Source organism: Mesoplodon bidens, assembly GCF_964165515.1.
Source record: "Mesoplodon bidens genome assembly, chromosome: X".
Taxonomy (NCBI): domain Eukaryota; kingdom Metazoa; phylum Chordata; class Mammalia; order Artiodactyla; family Ziphiidae; genus Mesoplodon; species Mesoplodon bidens.
This window is the reverse complement of record NC_138163.1, coordinates 113045087-113066579: the sequence shown is the minus strand read 5'-3', so window position 1 is coordinate 113066579 and position 21493 is coordinate 113045087. Positions and strand designations below refer to the sequence as shown.

Sequence of the window (21493 nt, the reverse complement as noted above, 5' to 3'; positions counted from 1 at the left end):
AGGCCCAGAGAAATCTAGCTTTACTCTCATACAGTGTTAAAAGCAGCTAAATCATATCCACCAATCTGGATTCAGGCAAATGTAGTAAATCACACAGAACTATTACAGCAACTATAAATCTAGCAAATTAGCAGTTTCTAAAAAAAAAAAGGGAAAGACAAATTTCGCAGGCGTGAGGTATTTTAAAAACTGGAAATTGCACAGAGCCTTTTTCAATTATAATTAAAATATTTAAAGCTATACTGTAAAATTTTATCAAACACAAAGTCAAAAATACCCCTAAACTAGATGGAAAGAGACATTAATACGCCTTGGCACTACCAGTGTTAATTATGGAGCCGCTCACAGGGTGGGAAGTAAAAATATGCATATTTTAGGTCTGCCTTAAGCAAAACAGTAAAAATGGCAGGAACCCCCGGGCTCTTGTTTCTAATCCTCTTCTCTTAACATTGTCCCCTTGTAATGCATGTAGAGCTCTTAAATTCCAACCCCTTTCCTACTGAATAAACCTTACTGGGATTTTATAATAATGTACCATTTCTTCCAGTGATATCTGCATTTAAGAGCGATGTTGAAGCGGGACTTCCCCGGTGGCGCAGTGATTGAGAATCTGCCTGCCAATGCAGGGGACACAGGTTCGACCCTGGTCCGGAAAGATTCCACATGCAGCAGAGCAAGTAAGCCGTTGCACCACAACTACTGAGCCTGTGAGCCACAACTACTGAAGCCCGCGTGCCTAGAGCCAGTGCTCCACAGCAAGAGAAGCCACTGCAACGAAGAGTAGCCCCCGCTCGCCGCAACTAGAGAAAGCCCACACGCAGCAACAAAGACCCAAGGCAGCCAAAAAAATAATAATAAATAAATAAATAAATAAATTTGTTTACAAAAAGTGATGTTGAAGCAAGTAAAGAAAAATACGGTAATTTTTTTTTGGACACATTGCCTTTTTGGTGCCTTTTATCACCCATGGCGGAGGTGGGAATTGGAACAGGGTTTGAGAGCACGGTTCTGGAGTTAGAAAGACCTTGATTCACAGCCAGGCTCTGCTAGCTGCTGAGGCTGGGCAACTGACCTAAGTACTCACCCCACCAGGAGGTTCAGTGAGCCAGTGCAGTCTACACTCTCTATGTACAACTTTGTTAGAATCAGACCCAGCCCAATCTAAGTGTTCATAATTATTATGACTTCTTTCTCTATATTGTGTGCTCTTTGGATTTGGAACCTCAGGTGTGCTGAAAGCTTCTTACCAAAGGAAAGCACTTAAATTGTCTGAAATAAAAGCAATCTAATAACACCCACTGAACTTGGCAGAATATATATATATATATATATATATAGAGAGAGAGAGAGAGAGAGAGAGAGAGAGACAGAGAGAGACAGAGACAGAGACAAGAGAGAGAGAGGGAGGGAGAGAGGGAGGGAGGAGGAGGGAGGGGGGGGAGAGAGAGAGAGAGAGCGTGAGCGCTTAGAAACTGATTCACCGTTTGCTCTCTAATTCTTGCCCCCCCTCCCCAGTCATGATTGTAGCTACCCCAGAATCTGGGAATTGTATATTTTCCATCACCTGTGCTATAGTAAAGTGTATCACAGCTGAGCATCTGGGCCAAATGAAATCACTGAGCTAAGATCACTAGGATGAGATTTCCTTAGATTTCACCAAATCTGCTGGGCATGTGACTGAATGATAAAATTTTGTCCATAGATTACTGCTGTAATAAACCCTTCAGACCAAGTCTACAGGGTTAATGTACTTAGATATACTCTATTCTCAGGATTTGCTCTTGACATCGTGATCTTTATCTTGCTTGAGCTCCATGAGGCAGAACCTGACAGTATTAATGGGCTTTAGTTTTTTTTTTTTAATCTTCAATGAGTGAGAGATTTTTTCACAACTTCCTGATCAAGGACTAACACAGTATTGTCCAAGAATAAATGTATTCATCAAAAGTTCAACACAAGAAGAATTCATTTAAAAAACTCCTGTTATACCTGGAAATAAAGCAGACAAACAAAACCCAAGACAAATATGACTGTGACTAGTCTTAACCATACAAAAAGCATACTAGGATTGGAAAGGTTTTAGAAGTGAGCAAGTCTAGTCTCCAGGAATAGTACCATTGGGAAAAGTGTGTTTCAATTTTCAGACAAATACAGTAAAATATTAAACTTTCATTGTTTGTGGTCAGCAAAAAGCTGTAACAGCCTCTAGGAGAATCATTATTTTAGGCTTTGTGTGTCCTGGCTTGAATCCCTCACGAGTAGTTAAGACTTGGCCTTAAATTCTCCCAGTAAATTTATCTTGATGGCCTGTTTTTCACTTCGTGGCACGCACTGCTATATACTCTTGCCATATTTGATCCTACAGTCTCCTCTGTTACAATGACAGAAACTACAGAATCATTTCTTTAAAGTAAGTCCCAGTACTCGTGCACAAATGTTCATGGCAGAATTATCCATAATAGCCATAAAGTGGAAACAACTCAAATGTCCATGAACTGCCAAATGAATGTTTTAAAATGTGGTATTTCTATACGATAGAATATCATTCAGTAATAAAAAAGAATGAAGTACTAATACATGCTACAACATAGGTGTCCCTTTAAAATATTATGCTACGTGAAAGAAGCCAGTTACAAAAGACCATGTATTGTGTTATTCCATTTATATGAAATGTCCAGAATAAGCAAATCCATATAAACAAAGAAGATTAGTGACTGTCTAGGGCTGGGGTGCGGCTGTTTTGGAAGAAATGGAGAGTGACTGAAAGTGGGTACGGGGTTTCTTTTTGGGGTGAGGAAATTGTTCTAAAATTGCTTATGTGACGATGGTTGCACAGCTCTGTGAATATACTAATAACCAGTGACATATACACATTAAATGGGTTAATTTTATGGTATGTGAATTATACCTTGATAAAGCTCTTATAAAAAAAAAGTTCTAAATTCAAAATATTATTTCTCACAGCAAAAAAAGATTATTTCCCCAATGAAGTCAATAATTTTCTAATGCTCTCTCCTACTATGGAGGAATCAAGTTTAACCCGTGTACATAAGAGAAAGACGGTGTGTACATGCCTGCAGAATTATGTATGCAGACACTTCTCAGTATTTTCAGACAATGAATTTAAAAGAGAGCCCCAAAATAAGCCCAGGAAATGTTCAAGTCTGGGTTAATAACCTAAACAACTTCAGTGTTTTCAGTCCAGTGGAAAATTATATAAAAGACAGCCCACAGAGTGGGAGAAAATATTTGCAAACAAAGCGACCAACAAGGTATTAATCTCCAAAATATACAAACAGCTCATGCAGCTCTATGTCAAAAAAACAAACAACCCAATCAAAAAATGGGCAGAAGTTCTAAAAAGACATTTCTCCAAAGAAGACATACAGATGGCCAAAAAGCACATGAAAAGACGCTCAACATCACTAATTGTCAGAGAAATGCAAATCAAAACTACAATGAGGTATCACCTCACACCAGTCATAATGGCCTTCATTAAAAACTCCATAAACAATAAATGCTGGAGAGGGTGTGGAGAAAAGGGAACCCTTCTACATTGTTGGTGGGAATGTTAAATTGGTGAAGCCATGATGGAGAACAGTATGGAGGTTCCTTATAAAACTAAAAATAGAACTACCATATGATCCACAGCAATCCCTCTCCTGGGCATATATCCAGAGAAAACCATACTTCAGAAAGATACATGCACCCCAATGTTCATAGCAGCACTATTTACAATAGCCAAGACGTGGAAGCAACCTAAATGTACATCGACGGATGAATGGATAAAAAAAGATGTGGTATTATATACAATGCAATATTACTCAGCCATAAAAAGGAATGAAATTGGGTCATTTGTAGAGACATGGATGGACCTACAGTCTGTCATGCAGAGTGAAGCAAGTCGGACAGAGAAAGACAAATACCATATGATGTTGCTTATATAATGGAATCTGAAATAAATGATACAAATGAACTTACTTACAAAACAGAAATAGAGTCACAGATGTAGAAAAACCAGCCAAGAAATCTGGCAGGGAACAAGAAAACTCCAAAGGACATTTATCCATTAATTGAATCAACATGTAAAGCCTACACCAGCACTATAGAGAGAAACATATGCGAGACACAGTCCCTTACCCTTCAAGAGCTCACCTTCTAGCGTGTGGGATATTGTTTAGTTCCAAGGTGACAAACCTTACACTAATGCAAAAGGACTGGGAATTGTGCTCATTGTTTACGCTAAGAATATAGGTTATTTCTATCTTTGAAATAATCACTTTGATTTACTAGGAAATTACAGGAAAAGGATATGGGTTTACTTATAAATTGTAGATAGCAGATGGAGTGGTACCAAAAGGTAACCCAGAATTTGGAGATACAGAAAAAGGTCAACTTTAATTATCCACATAGCAGGAAAAAAAAAAAGGGTCTGGTCATCTGCAGAAGTCATCCATTTACATAAGTAATACAAACCAGGAAACCATTTCTATCTGGGCTACTGGTGGAGAACTGGGCATAGCCAGTTACAATCAAGTACACCAGGAGGTCCTTGGTCTTCTTTCCACACGTGTTCTCTTCCTTAAGAGGACCCTGTCCTCTCCCTAGGCTTCCACCTCCTCTACACCCATGACCCGACCTCCCCAACCCATTATTCCTCAGTCAAGGCTTCTCTTCTAGACTCCAGACCTGTCTTTTCAAGTCTCCTGGATGTCTCCATTAGCCATGGGTTCTGTGAACTTACACTTGCTAAGTACCAAGCCACACAAGATTCATCACTGATCCTTCCTCTAACAGTTCAGTGCCAGAAAAGGAATCAGCTTCCTCAAGTAGCATTACACAGGACCATACATTAGCTACACATCTTCAAAATGTATACCTTAATCTGTCATTGAGATGACTGTTACACCTGCATTCCTGCTAATATCTTCCCATGGGTTGGTAATACACTTTTATATCACAACCCAGGAGAGGCCTCAAGTAACAACTGGCCTTCGCATCTAACAACTTAGGAAGCAAAATCCAACAGTAATTGTTATAGAAGCAAAAGTTCCTGTCTTTGGTGGACATCCATCACAATTCAATCAGTTAACAACAATTAAGAGCTCCATATAGCAAATTAATTTTGTCAAGTTATTGGTGGAAATGCTTTTTTGTGGCTTGATGGGAAAGCCAGGTCACTCACAGTGGGATGTTCCACAAAAAGACCTCATAGAATTATCTATTCTTACGGGAGATGATTTAATACCTATCTTTGAATTTTTCCAGACTAAATCATTTTGGTCTCTGGGGTTGTAGGGCTTTACTACTGGAGAAAATCAGAAGTTACTTTTGTGAGAAAAATCCAGGTTTCATTTTAAGAGACATTAGTACAGACTTGTATTTCTTACCAAAGTGAGTTCCACAGAACACTACAACTGGGCTGAGGTCAAGTATGTGTAACCAACATTGGGTTAAACAAAGCTAATCATGTTTCTTCACTTCTGCACTCTTCAGTGCAAATGCAAATTAATCAACACTTTCCAGTACAAGCACTTCCAAAAGTTTATCTGTCCTTAGAATCAGTACTTTTAGAGTATCTTAGAGGTGTGCTATAGAACACATTTTGGGCAATAGTGACCTTTATCCATGGAGAACTGTCATCATTTCTTTGGTCTTTAATGGCAAGCTTTCCACAATTATCAAAGGCTACTAGAAGCAGCCACATAAAATTTCCTTCAGTCTTTGTTATAAAAATATTGATAAGGAGACTAGCCAGTAATCACACCAAGCATTAACACTGTTTAAGAGTCCAGGAATGCCTGAGTTTGAATCCAGGCCCTATTCCTTACTAGCCGTGTGACGTGTCCTTCATACTCTGTGTCATGGAGTCTTTATTTGGGAAACAGCCTCTCGTTCATAGGGTTGTTGTGGGGATTGAACAGGATCTTACATATACTCAGAACAGTTTTGGTCCACAGCAAGCACTCAAATGACAGCTATTTGTTTTTGCTGTTACTGTTATTTAGAACCAGGAGAACTACGCTGTTTCCTTAGAAAGTTTCACGCTTCTTTCATCCAATATCGAGAGATAGACAAATCATTCTGTCCTCTTATTCCCCCTGCCTGTAGGGAACCTCAAACTAAATTTGAAGCTCAATTATATCAACTTAAGCTAATCCCCACTATGTTCATTGATTTACTATTTCTACTACAGGAATCTTACTGCTATGTATTTTTTTAATCCTTTTTGGAAAGTGAATACATAAAATCAATATAGGAAATTTCCACTTGAATCTCCTTGGGCAAACAGAGCTCAGTATGCACAATACATAGTTCTTTTTCTCTATCCATTGACCTTGGCCAATCAGTAGCTTTTCTTGTGTGTGCTATGTTGTTGTTGATATTGTTTTTTAATGACCATTTCCCAGTTCCCTGACAAAAAATTTCATACCGCCCAATTCCTCCCTCTCCCATCTCCCCTGGCCTCATTCATCCAGCGACTTCCCATTTCTCTATCCCTTCTTCACTTGCCTAAGAGATCCTTAGTTAAGAACCTGGCCACGTTTCAATGAACTGTTGCACTATCCTTCTACCAATCTCCAAGGCTTTAGCTCCCTGCTTACAATTATTTTGCTAAATCTTCTCCTCCTCACAAAGCCTTCACTGTTCAACTGCTTACAGGATACAATCCAAACTCCTTTGTCTGACATGTAAAGCCCTTTAAACAGTGGTCTCCACCTACCATTCCACTACTCTCTTGTTCTCTTCATCCTGTGCTCTGGCCACACATAACTCACTGCCCCAATAGTCTGCAAGGCTCAACCTTACACCCTCTCTCAGTCTGGAAAACTCCTATTCAGCCTTTATGTTCACCTCCCTTTGTGAAAGTCTCCCCAGTCTGACAGAATTAGTCATTCACCTCTGTGCCCTCAGAGCACTTGTAACACTGGGTTGTAATTAGTTGTTTATATTTTATTGTCTTTTTATTAAAGTTTGAGCCCCATGAGGGTAAGAACCAAGGCTTATTCCTTTTTGTACTCCTGTTTGAAAAACACATTAAGCATTCACTAACTAGCTGTTGAATTGAATGGAATGATATCCTCAGGCCTGGAAAGTAACTAAAGAAAGATAAGACTACGGTCAGTTCTACTGTAGCAGGATGGTCTGGTAACAAAAGCCAAAAGAAGGATGAGGGTCTTCATGGAGGATCTAAAAAGGGAAACTGGATTGTAAGAACTTCAGCTTTTATCCAGCTTGCTCTAGGAAGATGGCAGCTGTACCAATAAGTTGTGAATACTGTTATCACCAGAGGGGCACTTCAGATTTTCTGTGGTATGAAGCAGTCCTCATGACTATCCAATTTCCTATGCCAAGATCTAAACTCACCAGACAAGTTTTTGTTATGATTTCCAAGACATCTAAGACAGAGGACCCTAAAATCGAGTGATAACTCTAGTCTTTAAAAAAACATATTCCCCATTTAAATAGATTGAGTATTTGCACTTAAAACTTCATGATGTTGTCCATAAACAGATGAATTGATAAATAAGATGTGGTGTGTGTGTGTGTGTATATATACACACACATGTGTATACACACACACACACACACACACACACAATGGAATATTACTCAGCCATAAAAAAGAATGAAATAATGCCATTTGCAGCAACATGGATGAACGTAGAGATTATCATACTAAATGAAGTCAGACAGAGAAAGACAAATATTATATATTTCTTATATGTGGAATTTAAGAAATAGTACAAATGAACTTATTTACAGAACAGAAACAGACTCACGTAGAAAACAAACTTATGGTTACCAAAGTGGGGGGGGAGGGATAAATTAGGAGTATGGGATTAACAGATACACATTACCATCTATAGAATAAACAACAAGGATTTACTATATAGCACAGGGAACTGTATTCAATAATGGAAAAGAATTGAAAAAAAATAAACACATACATATATATCCAAATCACTGTGCTGTACATCTGAAACACAATTTTGTAAATCAACTATACTTCAATTAAAAAAAAGATTATATACATGGCTACCTGTATTCCAAGTTAAATTTTGTTTGTGTGTTTACAGAGAATTTATAATATGAATATTCAAACTGTCTCTACTGTGAAAAATAAAATTTTCTTCTAAAAAAGAAAACCTCATGATGCTCCCTGAAAAGGTTTAAGGCAACATTAATACATTTAGTATAACAAGACAGTTAAAAAGAGGGAGAACTCGGGTCATCCATCCACAAGCTTCGATTAACTCAGGATACACTGAAGGAAATGTAGTTATTGGGTGGCTTAGTTAGAAACGGAGCCTCGGAATCATGGTGACCCCACCCCACGTAACTGTCATCCCTGCCTGCGTAGAGCAGGAGCGGTTGACTCCTGCACAGCTTATTAAATGCAGTGGGTATGCCCTTCAGCTTCTCTTCATACGGCAGCTTCTCTGGCCATGAAAGACCTTGTCGGTTTGATTTATATGAGAAAAGTAGCTCCCTTTCTCTAAAAAGGCTCTGTAGCCCTGTGTTTTGGGGGCTTGTATTGCCAAGTGGCACGAGGGCCCAGATTCATTAATTTTCTCATATACTACTCTTTTCCCCCCAATTCAACTTAAAAAAAAATGTGTAGACCAGCTATGAGAATCAGTCTCTACTAGTTCCCAATGATGTGTACTGGACAGTTAACATTCACTGTTATCTTCCCCACCCCCATTCCTTACCCCAGCCTCGTCACCTACAACATGATTTTCAGAGGTGGCCCTTCTCCCGTTCAAAACCATGCCTCCTCCTGTGTCCTTGTGCCCTCCTCCCTCTTGCCTCCTCTGGGAAAATGCTATCATTCCCAAGCTCTCTTCCCCTCTTCTTCTGGCATATTCCTCCAGCGTGTGTAATTAGGGATCTTTAAGTAGAACGAAAAGACCAGAGTGAACACTACATGGTACTGTGTGAAATAATTCCAACAACCACAAAAATATTTGCAAATATTTGCGTACGTAGAGAATATCTGAAAGATTACACGAGAAAGCAGTCAAGGGGGCAGCCCCCAGCGCTGGGAGCACTACAGCCAGGGGACAAGGTTGGAGAAAGACTCACTATCTTTATATGCCTTTGAAACCCTTTGGATTCCATATAATGTGCATGGATTACCTATTAAACAATAAAGGGAATTATAGAAACATTTTAATGTTTACATCTTCTAGAGTTTCACCAAGCCCATTGTTCTCCTTCTGCCACGTGCTCCCTGGGTAGATAAACTGACTCTCAGTTTCGACTACCAGTTATGAGCTGGGACTCCCAGATCTGTTATCTCTGTTATCTGTTATCCCCTCCTTCGAGCTTCAAAGTTCCGTTTCCCACCGTCAGACATTTGTCCATGGGTATGTCACCAGAACCTCAAACTCAACGTCTCCTGCACCCCATTCACCATCTTCCAGCTACCTGACCTTGAGGAACGCCCTCTGTAAATCCTGCTGAATTGAGGGATGACCCTGCTGCTGCTCCTCCTGAGTTGTCAGTCCCAGCTGCCAACAACCGTGGTCTCGCCCTGCACCCGCCAGAACTGGGGTTCATTCCTTCCCTCCCCGGATCCACCCAACCAGCCAGCCAAACAGCCCCGCCCCTCCCCTAAAATATGCCTGAGATTTAGCCCATCCCCCCATTTCTATTACCCTCCTGTAGGCCCTTATCATCTCTTTCCTGGGCTTCCATGCTCCCTCCCCATCTGACTTCCTTCTTCCAGGCCTGTGCTTTTCAGAATCCCCCCAACCTCCGCCCAGCTGCCCAAGTCACGCATGTAAGTGTAAGTCTAACAGCATCACTCCTGGCTCACCCCCGGGAGGCTCCCTGTACTACATGAGGAGGCCCCAACACAGCACCGCACTGCGTCCTTGTCCCTCCCCACCTGGCCTTGCCGACCTGTCCGGCTTCATCTCCTCCCATTTCTGGACTTATTACAGAAGTCGCGCAACTGTCTGCGGTTTCCCAAGCATCCTGTGCTGTTCCTCCCTGACACCTTTGTTTATGCTCCTTGCTGAGCTCAGAATGCCCACTCCTGACCCCCTTCGGCTTCCCTTCATCTTGGCCATCTCCTCACCATCACGTGAGACTCACACAAAGACCTAAGGAAGGAACGTGGCATAAAGACGTCCTGAGACTGTGAAGATTGAAAACTGTGAGCCTCGGGCCCAGTCGTAACATCATTGACAAGGGAAAGCAAAAGGATCATGATCTCCAGCTAGTTTAATTCAGTGGTATAAGTAACCGATCTAGAATTTCTTTGAAAACAACATTAACAATCTTGCCTAGCCACTGGAGGAATGAAAAGGATCAAGGGAAAACTCAAACTTAGGCTGCATCATGACTGGTTGCCCAACAACAAGACATATGAAAGGTACCGAGTAGGTACTAAAAATTCAGAATCCTCTGTCATCATAAAACATCTACTAACAATTTTAATTAACTTTAGACTTCACAGTAAATCAGCTTAGTATTTACCCTCCTTTTAGACTTGGGAACAATCTAATCAATTTGATGCGCAGGCAGCAGAATGACAATGAGGTTTTGTCTCTCATAAAGGCTACCTTTTCATTGCTAGGGTCATACCTAGAATTTCAGAGCAAGTCCGAGTTCATTTAGACAGTGCAGAGAAAAATACATCAAAATTTGTCACTACAGATTTAAGTCAGCAGATTGCAGGCTGTCATGTACGCAGGAAAAAAGCAAACTTTGAGTTTGCAATGCTAAGGACACACAATAGAGCAAATTCTCGACATCCAACAGGTCTCGACCGAACAGGTGAATCAGAATTATCTGTGGTATGAGGGAGAAACATTATGCAGAAGTGAAACACTAAAGACCGTATAAGTCACTAGTCACCGAAATTTATGAGAGCCACTGTTGAGAAAATTGAGAGTCAGACTTAGCTTTTGCTCAGAGCTTTCGCCTTATCTTTGTGGCATAAGCCAAGAATCAGAGAAAGCCAGTGGGGGGAGACACGCGGGGCTTAGGATTTGGAAAATGAATTCTGAACATTCTAAATTTATGACAAAGTAAGGCTTGGTGCTCATCAAAGCAGTTTGAAAAAGGGAAGTATTCTGAAAAGCAAGCAGAAGAAAAGCTTTCAAAAGGCTTTCCTCTATGAAATTGGGACTTAAAAAGAATTTTAGCCAAAAGTACATGCATGAGTGCTACAATGAAAAATGAAAATAAATTCAGCTTCATTTCAATTCATTTATTCATTAACTTATTCAACAAATATTTATTGAATGCTATGTGGCAACAACTGGGAGAAATGGAATTCTAAAGACAGAGATAAGATATCCTTGAGACACTTCCTAATTTGCCAATTTCTGCTTTCCAAGGGGATGGTGGGGAGTGTCATGAATAACAGAATTCAATAAACATATCCAGTCAGGAATGGGGATCTTTTCAAGCCTCTTTCCCTTGCTAACTGTCATTTGGAGATAAGCCCTTGCCACAGGATAAAGGAACACAAAATACACATAGACATGTGTCCAAAGGACATGAGATACTCTCAGTTTTAAATATCCTTTCCCATTTGCTCTAAATGTCTGCTTGTATTTGTCAAATTATGTAGCCAATTTGACTAGAGAAATACAGCTAGGTTGGCGGGCACAGAGAGGGGACATCTAATGACCTCCCGGGTTCTCTCAGAGGAAGGACAGGAAATGGTGAATTACAGGCTCCTTTAAGCAACACTGAACTCAAGGATCATGAAGACAAAGCTATGGCTCTGAATTTCTTTGAGAAGAACTGCAAGAAGACAGGAGAGGATAGAGCAAAGAAAACCAGAGGCTGCCTTCAGGAAGGGAGCTCTGTAGAGACATTTCTTGGGATTTGGTGGGAAGTGAAAATGTGACAAAGTAGAGAGAGAAAGAAGGAGGCTCATCCTGACCTTTACTTGAGGGTCAAGATAACTTACAGAAAGACTTGCACCAATACCAGATTCTTCATTTTGGAGCTCTAAGCAGCCCTGGTGCAATTTATTTTTTCTTTCTTTCAGAGAATAAACCATGTCATTCCTGGGGAACGGTCTTGGATATCTTTCAGGGTAAAGTGGTTATCACTGTACCGCAAGTAGATGGGCAGGTTTATTCATATGTAGTCCTAAAAATATTCCCTCAAGTAAAGGTACATTCCATGGAATGTGCCACAGTTCTACATAAATGATATTTACATAGGATGACTCTTCTTTAGGCTCTGGGGCAAGGCACAGTGGGCTATTTTGAGTCAGAAAATCTGGATTTGGATTTGCTTCTGCCACTGGCTGATTGTGAAATTTGGGTCAAGCCATCTGAACCTCTCTGAACCTGCATTTTCTCATCCATCTTCTACACAGAGCTTTTAGGAAGATTAAATGACCCCAAATGCATTAAAGTGCTCTGAAAATGATGAAATGATATACCAATGAGAGTTCCAGTACTCTTCACCAGCACTCTTTGGCCTGGTTGTCATGGTATGGAGGGCAAGTGTAGTAATAATAAACAAGACAGAACTCTTGACCAATGAAATGGAAAGATATGTTACACAATGGACAATCATATAGTACAAAAATATTTTTATTCCTGGGTAACATCAAATTCTATTTATAATGCCAATACCAACTTTTTCTTCCTATTTGACTTTGACCCCTAAAATAATTAGACTTAACATAAACGAATACCAATGATACTCAATAAAGTAGAGGGAACGGTTTTATCTACCACGATGTTCACTGCCAGTCTTACAAATAAGGCCAAAACCCACAGAATGTTCAGTATTACCTCCTGAATGGTATGTGTGTGGCATCCCCTCTGTATTCTTAACTCAGGCTTTTACCAAACATTTCTGGAGAACCCGTTAAATAGTCACACTGTGCTAGGTACCATAGGGGACATTAAGAGAATTAAAACACAGGCCTTATTCCAAAGGCATGCGCTATCTCCATTACAGGGAAGCATTGGGAATAACTGATAAAAAGGCAAACTGAAACACAGGTCTCTGAGAAAGGTCCCAAGTATTCTGGGAATATAGACAAATGACAGATTACTTCCAAATGCCGGGATCTAACAGGGCTCTGTGGGGAAAATCATTCTGAGCAAAGGCATGGAGGATGGGAAGGACTCCTTTGCCAGATATGGCAGCGGAGCGATGGGGGTTAGTAGCTAGGCTGAGACGCAAGCTTGAGCTCGACCCAGAAAGTGGATGAGAGCAGGATGCATTCAGAAACAGCAGCCACAACAGCATGGCCAGAACACAGGCACAAAAGAAGATGAAGTTGTAAAAAGCAGGTCAAGAGAAAACTGTGGAAGGTTTAAAATGCCCAGCTGAGAAGCTAGGTTTTTTCAAAGATGCAGAAGTCCAGTGAAGGAACAATGCCATGATGGGTCTTGGTTCTGGAAAGATGCACAACTACAGTCAGTATGGAGGATTTATTGGAGGGGTGAGAAAGACACAAAGGGAAGCCAACCAGATAAGGAGCTCTGGCCATAGGTCAGAGGTACTGAGAGCTAGAAAGAGGCCAGTGGCAGGAGAAAGCAATGGATGAATGGCAATTTGCCTTTTCATCTTGAGGTGACATACTCCCTGAGGGCACTGGTTCTCAGGCATACTGTGTTGCCTAGATTAAGAGGTCCTTGTGCCTTGGGCTAAACCAAAGAGACGAAAGTACTCAAGTCCCACAGATTTGAGCATTTACTCTTTAAAGACTCGCCTGGTGGCATCTGTCTAAGGAAGGCACACTGAGTTAGAAGTGATCATGTGCAAAAGCCTTTCTTAACCAAGGGACCTGTGATATAATAAATGTAATACAAAAGTAAAAGTCCAATGATTTGCATTATCCTAGCATCACACAATATGCCAGATCTTTGTCCTCTGGGCAGTCATTATGAAATTTTCTTTTATAATTTCTGCTCTTTTTCCATGGACATCTTTTTCAGGTGATGACTGACAACTGGAATTGTCTCACTAATCTGCTAGGACAGTGAGCATAAACGACTGCTGTATTTGACGATGGAAGCTAAGATGAACTAATTCATTCCCAAATATGACCGATGAGCCTACTTTCTTAAATGCTTTGAGATAGATAATATGGCCAAACACATGTACAAATCGTATCATCATAAAATTAAATGACCTACTTTTTTCTTAAATTCTATTCTCAAACATAAAATCAAAGCCTCTGAAACACATGCAACAAATCAAATACCACCATCAGCATTAATTCCTTTAACACCTACTATATGAGTTCTTACTTATGCTACTGCATTCATTTTCTTCTTTCGGATGACAAAAAAAAAAGAGAGAGGATCTGTAAATGGAGCTAAACAGATTATTGGAGAAAACAATTAGACATAAAATGACTCTAAGTGAAGATTCCTGGCACTTTTCTATGTGTGCAAGTGTATGCACTCTGCATACCAATGACAAAGCTAGAAAGAAAACTCACCTGTTTTCTTCCTCAAGATCTGCTAGGATTCTCTCTAGCTCCCCTCTTTCCTCACTCTCTAAGGAAATCAAGATCTGGGCAGGACTACGAGGCTGGCTCAGGGGGGAGTCCTGGTTCAAACTTTGGCAGTAATGCTGGATTAACAAATGTTCATCATCTCTGGAAAATAAAATCAAAGGTTTTGGTTTTTTCCCCCCTTATTTTGCCTTGGGGGTCAGGGACTTGGGTGTGTATTTTAAAAGAGAAACAGTTATTTGCTCTTAACAATTAATTAGACCCTTTTTCCTGCTTTTAAAGACATTTTGATCTCTTGAAGTTGTGGTCTACCATCCTGTTGGTGACAATTCCAAGTGTTTCTTGCTCAGATTTTCCATTGAATGTGGTTGGCCTATTTATATGGGTAAATGAATGGTAGAATTACAGTAATACTGGGACTCTACGTTGACAGTTTAATCAATCGTTAGTAAATATTAAGAGACGTAATAATGGCTGTATAATGTTTTTGCTACCAAGCCTGTCAAGACAATCTGTTCACTCACCCACTGTGTTGTTGATACTGACCAGGAAAAAACTGAAGCCGTTAAAATAATAGAGTAAATATTTTCTTAAGTGGAAAGCAATGCAACTGAAAAGTGTTGCTTTGGTAAGCCAGTTTCAACTTATAAACCCCACAGAGGCAGGATGGTAACAATAATGAAACTACGGATAAAAATGACTATTTCATTCAATTATTGTTTAGATAGAAAAACAAAAACTGGCAGGGAAAGAAAAAAGCCATTAAGGTGACTAATACAAGAGGAATGAACAACTCACTCCTCAGAGCAGCTTTTGAAGACTAACCTTGGGGGACAAAGAGGCCAAAGGCTTATATGTTGGGAGGAAGCCGCAATCTTCCCTCATTTCTAGGAACTCTCTCATACACAGAAGAAATGATTTTCTAAATGCATCGCCCCCAGCTCCTGAAAAGCCTGTGTACCTCCGAGTTATAAGAACTTCATTCTGTTCTTAGTGATAGGCTAAAGCCCTTTGCTTCCGGCTACGTATCAGTAAGATGATATGTTAATTTTTCCCTCTCCACACCCCTTTAATTTCCTTTTCTCATCTCTATGTCCTCTGAGTTGAAAAAATTTCAGATACTTAGGGAAAAAAATCCTCCTCATTTAAATGATCTTGGTCCATCAAGTCAGATAACTGGTTGGTAAGTTAAAATTAAAATAATTATTGGGTGTTAAAAACAAACATTTAAGTGAAGTCAACCAATCTACCAAACCACTTCCCCAGATCTGCCCCGAAGATATCATGATATTACCATCCAACATTGAGTCAAAATGGATTTTATGCCCTCAGAATAAGCTAAAGCTAAATTTCGTTTAAAAATAAAACAAAAGCAGTTTTGACCACCTAATTTGTTAGCTCTCTTCCCAAATTCTGCAGTTTGATTGCTAGGACCTCCCGTGTTTAATTACAACACATAGTTATAATTCAACTTCTCTTACTGTTTTCTGAGGCAGTCACTGAACGGCAGCCATTATTATACAGGTACAACTTGAATTACTGTGAATGTGCTAGAGCTTCTCATATTCAAATCAGTGACCCAAAGAAGCAAATCATTCAGGTTGTTTACATTTCGTTGATTCTTTGGTTACATATTTTTCTGTCAAAGTAGTTTATATATTAATACTATTAATACTTTTCCCCACAGCTAAGAAAGAGAATGCACCATAGTTATGTTTGGGGGAAAAGGCTGTTTTGTCTTAAGTAACTTAAGTCATATATGAATGGCTGAGTGTTGACTTTATTCTTTATTATCACCTTGATCACCTTTATGTATCAGATGAGATGACTTATTCTCATGTCTTCAATAACCAGTTATGTATAAATGCCACGTGGATACTGTTTCCTTCAGTCTAATCCTCATAAAGCCTGTTTCTCATCTGAGTGTGACCTTGGGTTGCCACACCAACTACACAGGATAAATTTACCATTCTCCCTTTGCCTAGATTCTCTATGACAAAGTGGTGAGACATCCATAACTTATCAAAGTAAAAACATTATTGTACCTTGACTAGATTTCATCTCCCTAAATTATCTATTCAGTTAGCAGATCCTTATTTTGTCCTCCATATTTGCTTCTCAGTCTGTTCCCTCCACCTCAGCCTCTTGGTTCATGGCAAGATTCCTTATTGTGAATACTTCCCCTACTCTGTAAGGAAGCCTCTGTTTCCCTGCCATAGCTGTGCTCTCCGCCACTTTGAGTACCACTCTCTCGCCTTCCTTAAATTTGACAGGCCTGGCTTATCATCCCACTACAAAACCGTGACCTCAATTTGTACTTCTTCTTCTGAAACCCTTCACAAGATAGTCTCACTTTACTTAGCTCTTGAAGACGCTAAATCACAAAAATCTACTAGCTAGGATCTCTAAAGGAAAATGCCCATCTAGCCTACCATATGGGAATGCCAATGCAACTACACCAAGATTATAGTTCTGCTCCCCACGAGTGGAGAAAACACTACTTAGCCATCACTTTAAAAATTAATATCTAATCCCTTTAAATATCCTGCAGGTTTGGTCAAAGATTAAACATTTAATATAGTTTAAGTATTTGGGACCCTGCAATTTGTGGTAGTATGGCATTAAATAAGAATAAGGCAAAATGTTTTGGAACATTTTGGAACATCTGGAATACCAATAAATGCCACAGTTTGGATGAGCTCATTCTGTGTCGGGTTGTCAAGAGTTAAAGAAAAAAAAGTAAATGCAAGTCTCCTTGAAAGATCAAATGAATATTAAACGCTAATTCCTATCCTCTGCGCTACCCTACCTCTAAATCCCTCAAAGCAATTTCATGGTCAGGAACATTTTGTAAAAAGAGACAGGATACTTACATGCTCTCATTAGGAGAGATGCTATCATTTAGATAAGATCCATTGCTGTTTTCCATTTCTGCTAGCCTGATAAAAAACGTAAAAGCTCATTAAAACTTATGTGACTTCTTAGAATCTATTCAAGACCTAATCGAACATTCCTGAAAACTAAAGGATAAATCATGTCAAGAGGAGAAAGGAATCCTTCATATTAAAGGATGTGTGTGTTGGCCTAACCGTCTGAGGCAGTGAGTGGTGGACCACAGCTAGGTAAGTAGCTTTACATTTACGCTGCAAATTACAAGAGAAGTTGTATTTTTTTTCTTCACGGATTGATCTTCCTTTCACTGAGAAGAGGCCTTTGTTTTCACGAGAAAAGCTTCCCTGACAACAAATACACTCCGTACCTTACGCTATCCCATGTGTTTTTTATGACAATTAAAGATTTCCACTGAAGACAGAATTATATATAGCTAGTTAATACTTCCTATGGTTGATAAACATGTTTAGCAGTTAGACTATTGGTAAAAGATAGACTCACAGTAAGTTCTCTATACATTCTGCCACTTTTTACCTTCAAAAACCTCCTTCACCTCAAACAATAATAAAGTCTTTTTACAACTTAAAAGTGAACCAAACTCTTACGGATTTATTTAACAAGCATATCTTACAATCAGCAATTTAGTTTTTAGATATACAAGTTACCTCAAACACAAAGGAAGTGGGACAGAAAGGTCCAGGGATGAGGAAAATGAGTGATTCTCTTCTTTACAGCATAGTATGTAAAATACACACAGAACTGGAAAGCCAGTGCTTTCATAGTCTCCATATAACACAGTATAATTTCTTCATATACTTATGTCTGGTCTAGCAGTTTTCTAAGAAGGTTAAATGATTTCTAAGGCAATTGATTAAACGTGCTCAGTATATAAAACATAACAAAGCTATCAGGAATGTTTAAAGGCCTGGGTTAGGGGAGACTGTTCTGGGCTGATGCTCTTATTGGTGTCCAAAAACAACATGCAGTGGAACGGCATGCACGTTAGAGGGCAAGCTGATTAGTAGAAATCAGACAAGATTGGGGAAAAAGAAAAGATTTGTTTAAAATTAATATAGGTTAGCTTTCCTTGGTTAGTTATTTCAATCAATATTTGCCTGGCATTCAACTAGTCTCATACCTGCTAGCATAATGTTCAATGCGTGAATGAGTATCATCGTGTGAAAGCTGAGGGGACGAGGCAGGCCTATAAGGCAGAAAATGTTATTAGTCACAGATACCATCCATTAATGGAGAAAAAACCCCCACCACACAGTTATGTTATATACATGGCCTAGAATGCTTTTATCCTAATACTAAGGATAATGTACACATTTAGCTGTTCCTGTATCTTAGATATCATCAAGTATTTAGAATCCAGGTTTGAGAGATGATTTCTCATGCCTCTGCTTTTCTCAGAAGCCATAAAGAGAGATCAAAAACCTCTCTGGAAAGTTTCAATTATAGAAAAGGTCGGGGGGACAATCTCTACGTGACATTTTGTCCTCCTGTCTTGTAATGTCTCATATCCTAGAGTTCGGAAACTGTGTTAGCAGTATGTGGTTTAAAATTGTAAACCTGTGCCATTTATTAGCTGCCTTCTTACTGAATGGAAGCTGTACATTTGCCTAATAAATCTGCAGTTAATGATATCAGTTCTGAAGAGGCCACACCAGTCCATGACTACTTAAGATTCCACGTATCAAGATGTCTTGGTTTGTGCAATTTTGTAAGGAAGGAATCTATCTACCAATTTAGCAGCAGGACTATATTACTACTTCATAAAGCAAAACTGAATGGCCCTAAATTATAATGTGATGTTTTAAAAAGAATGACTAACTTCAATAGGATGTCAATATCTGAAATATTTCTTATTAGGGATACTGTGTGCTAATACACAGAGGGGAAAACGGGAGGAGGATTAGCAGGTATAGTCTATTTACTTTGGGGGTGTAAAAACCTACATTTTTTTGGCTTCACAGACGAGAATTTTGGTAGGGTTGACATGTTTTCACCTTTTCATATCTGATCTATTAATTATCCTCGAAGTTTTTATAGTATCTTTTAGATTAACCTTAGGAAAAAATCCATCTGTTCTGAAAACCAGTTTGGGCTTGGGCTTTTTTGTTTTAACTGGAATAGGACAAAAGGTCGCTTCCATTTCTCTCCTGACACAGAAAGCCCTTAGGTAAAGGCATGAATCCAAACGTCAACAGAAACCTATTCAGTAAGGATTAGTTTAGTCCAATGTCTAAGCAGCATTCAAGGACTTGGTCAGGACACTAAGAAGAATATGTCTGTTTTTTCTTACATTAAAAAAAAAAAGAAGAAAGAAAGAAAAACGTGTAGTTACCTAGGCTTACATAGGAAATGTGCTAGAGATCTATATTTCTTAAAGAAGACACACAATCATAAGATGATTACAGCACACTACAGCAAATAACCAGGGAACTGAAGTCTTGCCTGAGAGATAAATGTCTTATTTATGAAACCAAAGTTATCTAGGTCAAGTGTCACCATAATCAACTTTGGAATGAATTACGAAGATGCTTAAACTGTCATGAGGAAACAAAAGGATGACTACCCAATTTACTAGGCAGATCCAAAGATTTCCAGGTTAATCTTCATTCTCGTTTTGGAGATAATCTGCTAATTTCTTAGAACCCTGGAACAGCCCATTATTAGAAAAATTCTAAGGTTTGTTTTGAAATATTCACTGCAGGTCAAGATAACTGAGTACCTGGATTACTTAGTTTATAAGCCCTATCTTCTGGAACAGACCAGTCTTTCGATTACATACTTCTTATAAGCTAAAAGCCCACCATCCAGGAAAATATATTAGTGTTTCCCCTTGTAACAGTTGCTACCTTGGTAGTGTAGAGAAGAAAGAAAACATGAGACCCTGGAGCATAACTACACCGAGAAAGCTAGGCATGTAAATGCAAAATACTTTAATAAAATCTTAAACAGAAAATCTTAGGCAGAGCTTTAATTCTTAGCCTTGAGGATACTTCCGTGTTATTTTTCTTATTAATGTACATAGCACCTAAGACAGCATGCATAAGCTCGAGAACTCGTAATAACCAAGCAATCTAAAAAATATAGATATACACTAACGGAGGTACTTATTAAACCAGAAAATGGGCCAAAAGGGAATACTGGTCAGAAAAGAATCATTTAAAAATCAAGAATTAGTAAAAGTACAAAATTACGTAGTCCAGAAACAAAACTAAATGCAAAGTCTTCTAAAATGCTTTTCCAAGAGAAGGTAAGAATACTGTTCTCCCTTCTCACTTCCTAAATACAAAATGATATACCCCCAAAAGGATTATTCCTACTATTCCTATTACTGCTAATGGCCAATTCCAACCCACCCACCACCATTTTCTCTTTTGTGACAACTCCATTAATACGTTTTCAAAGCAGAATAGCTCAAAGAATACTGTTTGACTGTCTCATTTGTGGACAAACAATATAAAAGGTTTATGCTAGGTTTACTTTCAAATAAAATGACAAATGCAGGCAAATGAGGGGTTTTTTCTAAGGAAAAACAAAAGATCTGTATCTCAGTAAACTTTCAAATTCTGTGACCCATACTGAATGGATTAAATGCTGTCATCGTCATAGGATTTGTTAACTTTGGATAGAGTTCTTGCAAAATAAAACACCTTAGGACCTGGCTCTTTTGCGTGAATAGAATAGCTTTACAATTCATTTCATAAATTATTTACCATCCCATGAGTAAAGACTTTAATAAAATTATTGGTATTACAGGGACTTTAGCCTGCTGGGGTTGTTTTCTTCCTCAAAGTTAGAATTTCCCACTATTTCTGAATAATCTAGCAGGCTGTTTTATAAAAAGGCTAAGTGGGGCTAGGTTTCAGTTGTTAGAGAAGATATTTTTTAAAACAGTGTTATTAATTTTAAAGTTCTTCAAAATTTAAGAAAGACAACTTAAAATAAGTTATATTAAACTGTCATGAATTTTTCTCATTAGCTTATGTACACAGTAAACTTCTTCCTCTAGTTAGTTATTCTTTATTATGTTGTGCTACCTCTATGTGTTTTAAAACATTAACCTTTAGCATATTTTTCTTTTGGATTTGTCAGCTGGTTAGATTTACTTTGTGTTGGAATAAGTTCTAC

The 21493-nt window shown here is 38.9% G+C and overlaps 1 protein-coding gene across 6 annotated transcripts in view; it reads right to left on the bottom strand.

The window, feature by feature from the left end:
• Positions 1–21493, bottom strand: part of DMD (dystrophin) — a 2087389-nt gene that overhangs the window by 45600 nt on the left and 2020296 nt on the right. For all 6 annotated transcript variants that reach the window (XM_081221405.1, XM_081221404.1, XM_081221407.1 and 3 more), the window contains 3 exons: positions 18489–18554; positions 17332–17397; positions 14444–14602 (listed from right to left, as the gene is read on the bottom strand). In XM_081221405.1, coding sequence (XP_081077531.1) covers positions 14444–14602; positions 17332–17397; positions 18489–18554 — 291 coding nt within the window. The remainder of the gene's footprint in view (positions 1–14443; positions 14603–17331; positions 17398–18488; positions 18555–21493) is intronic.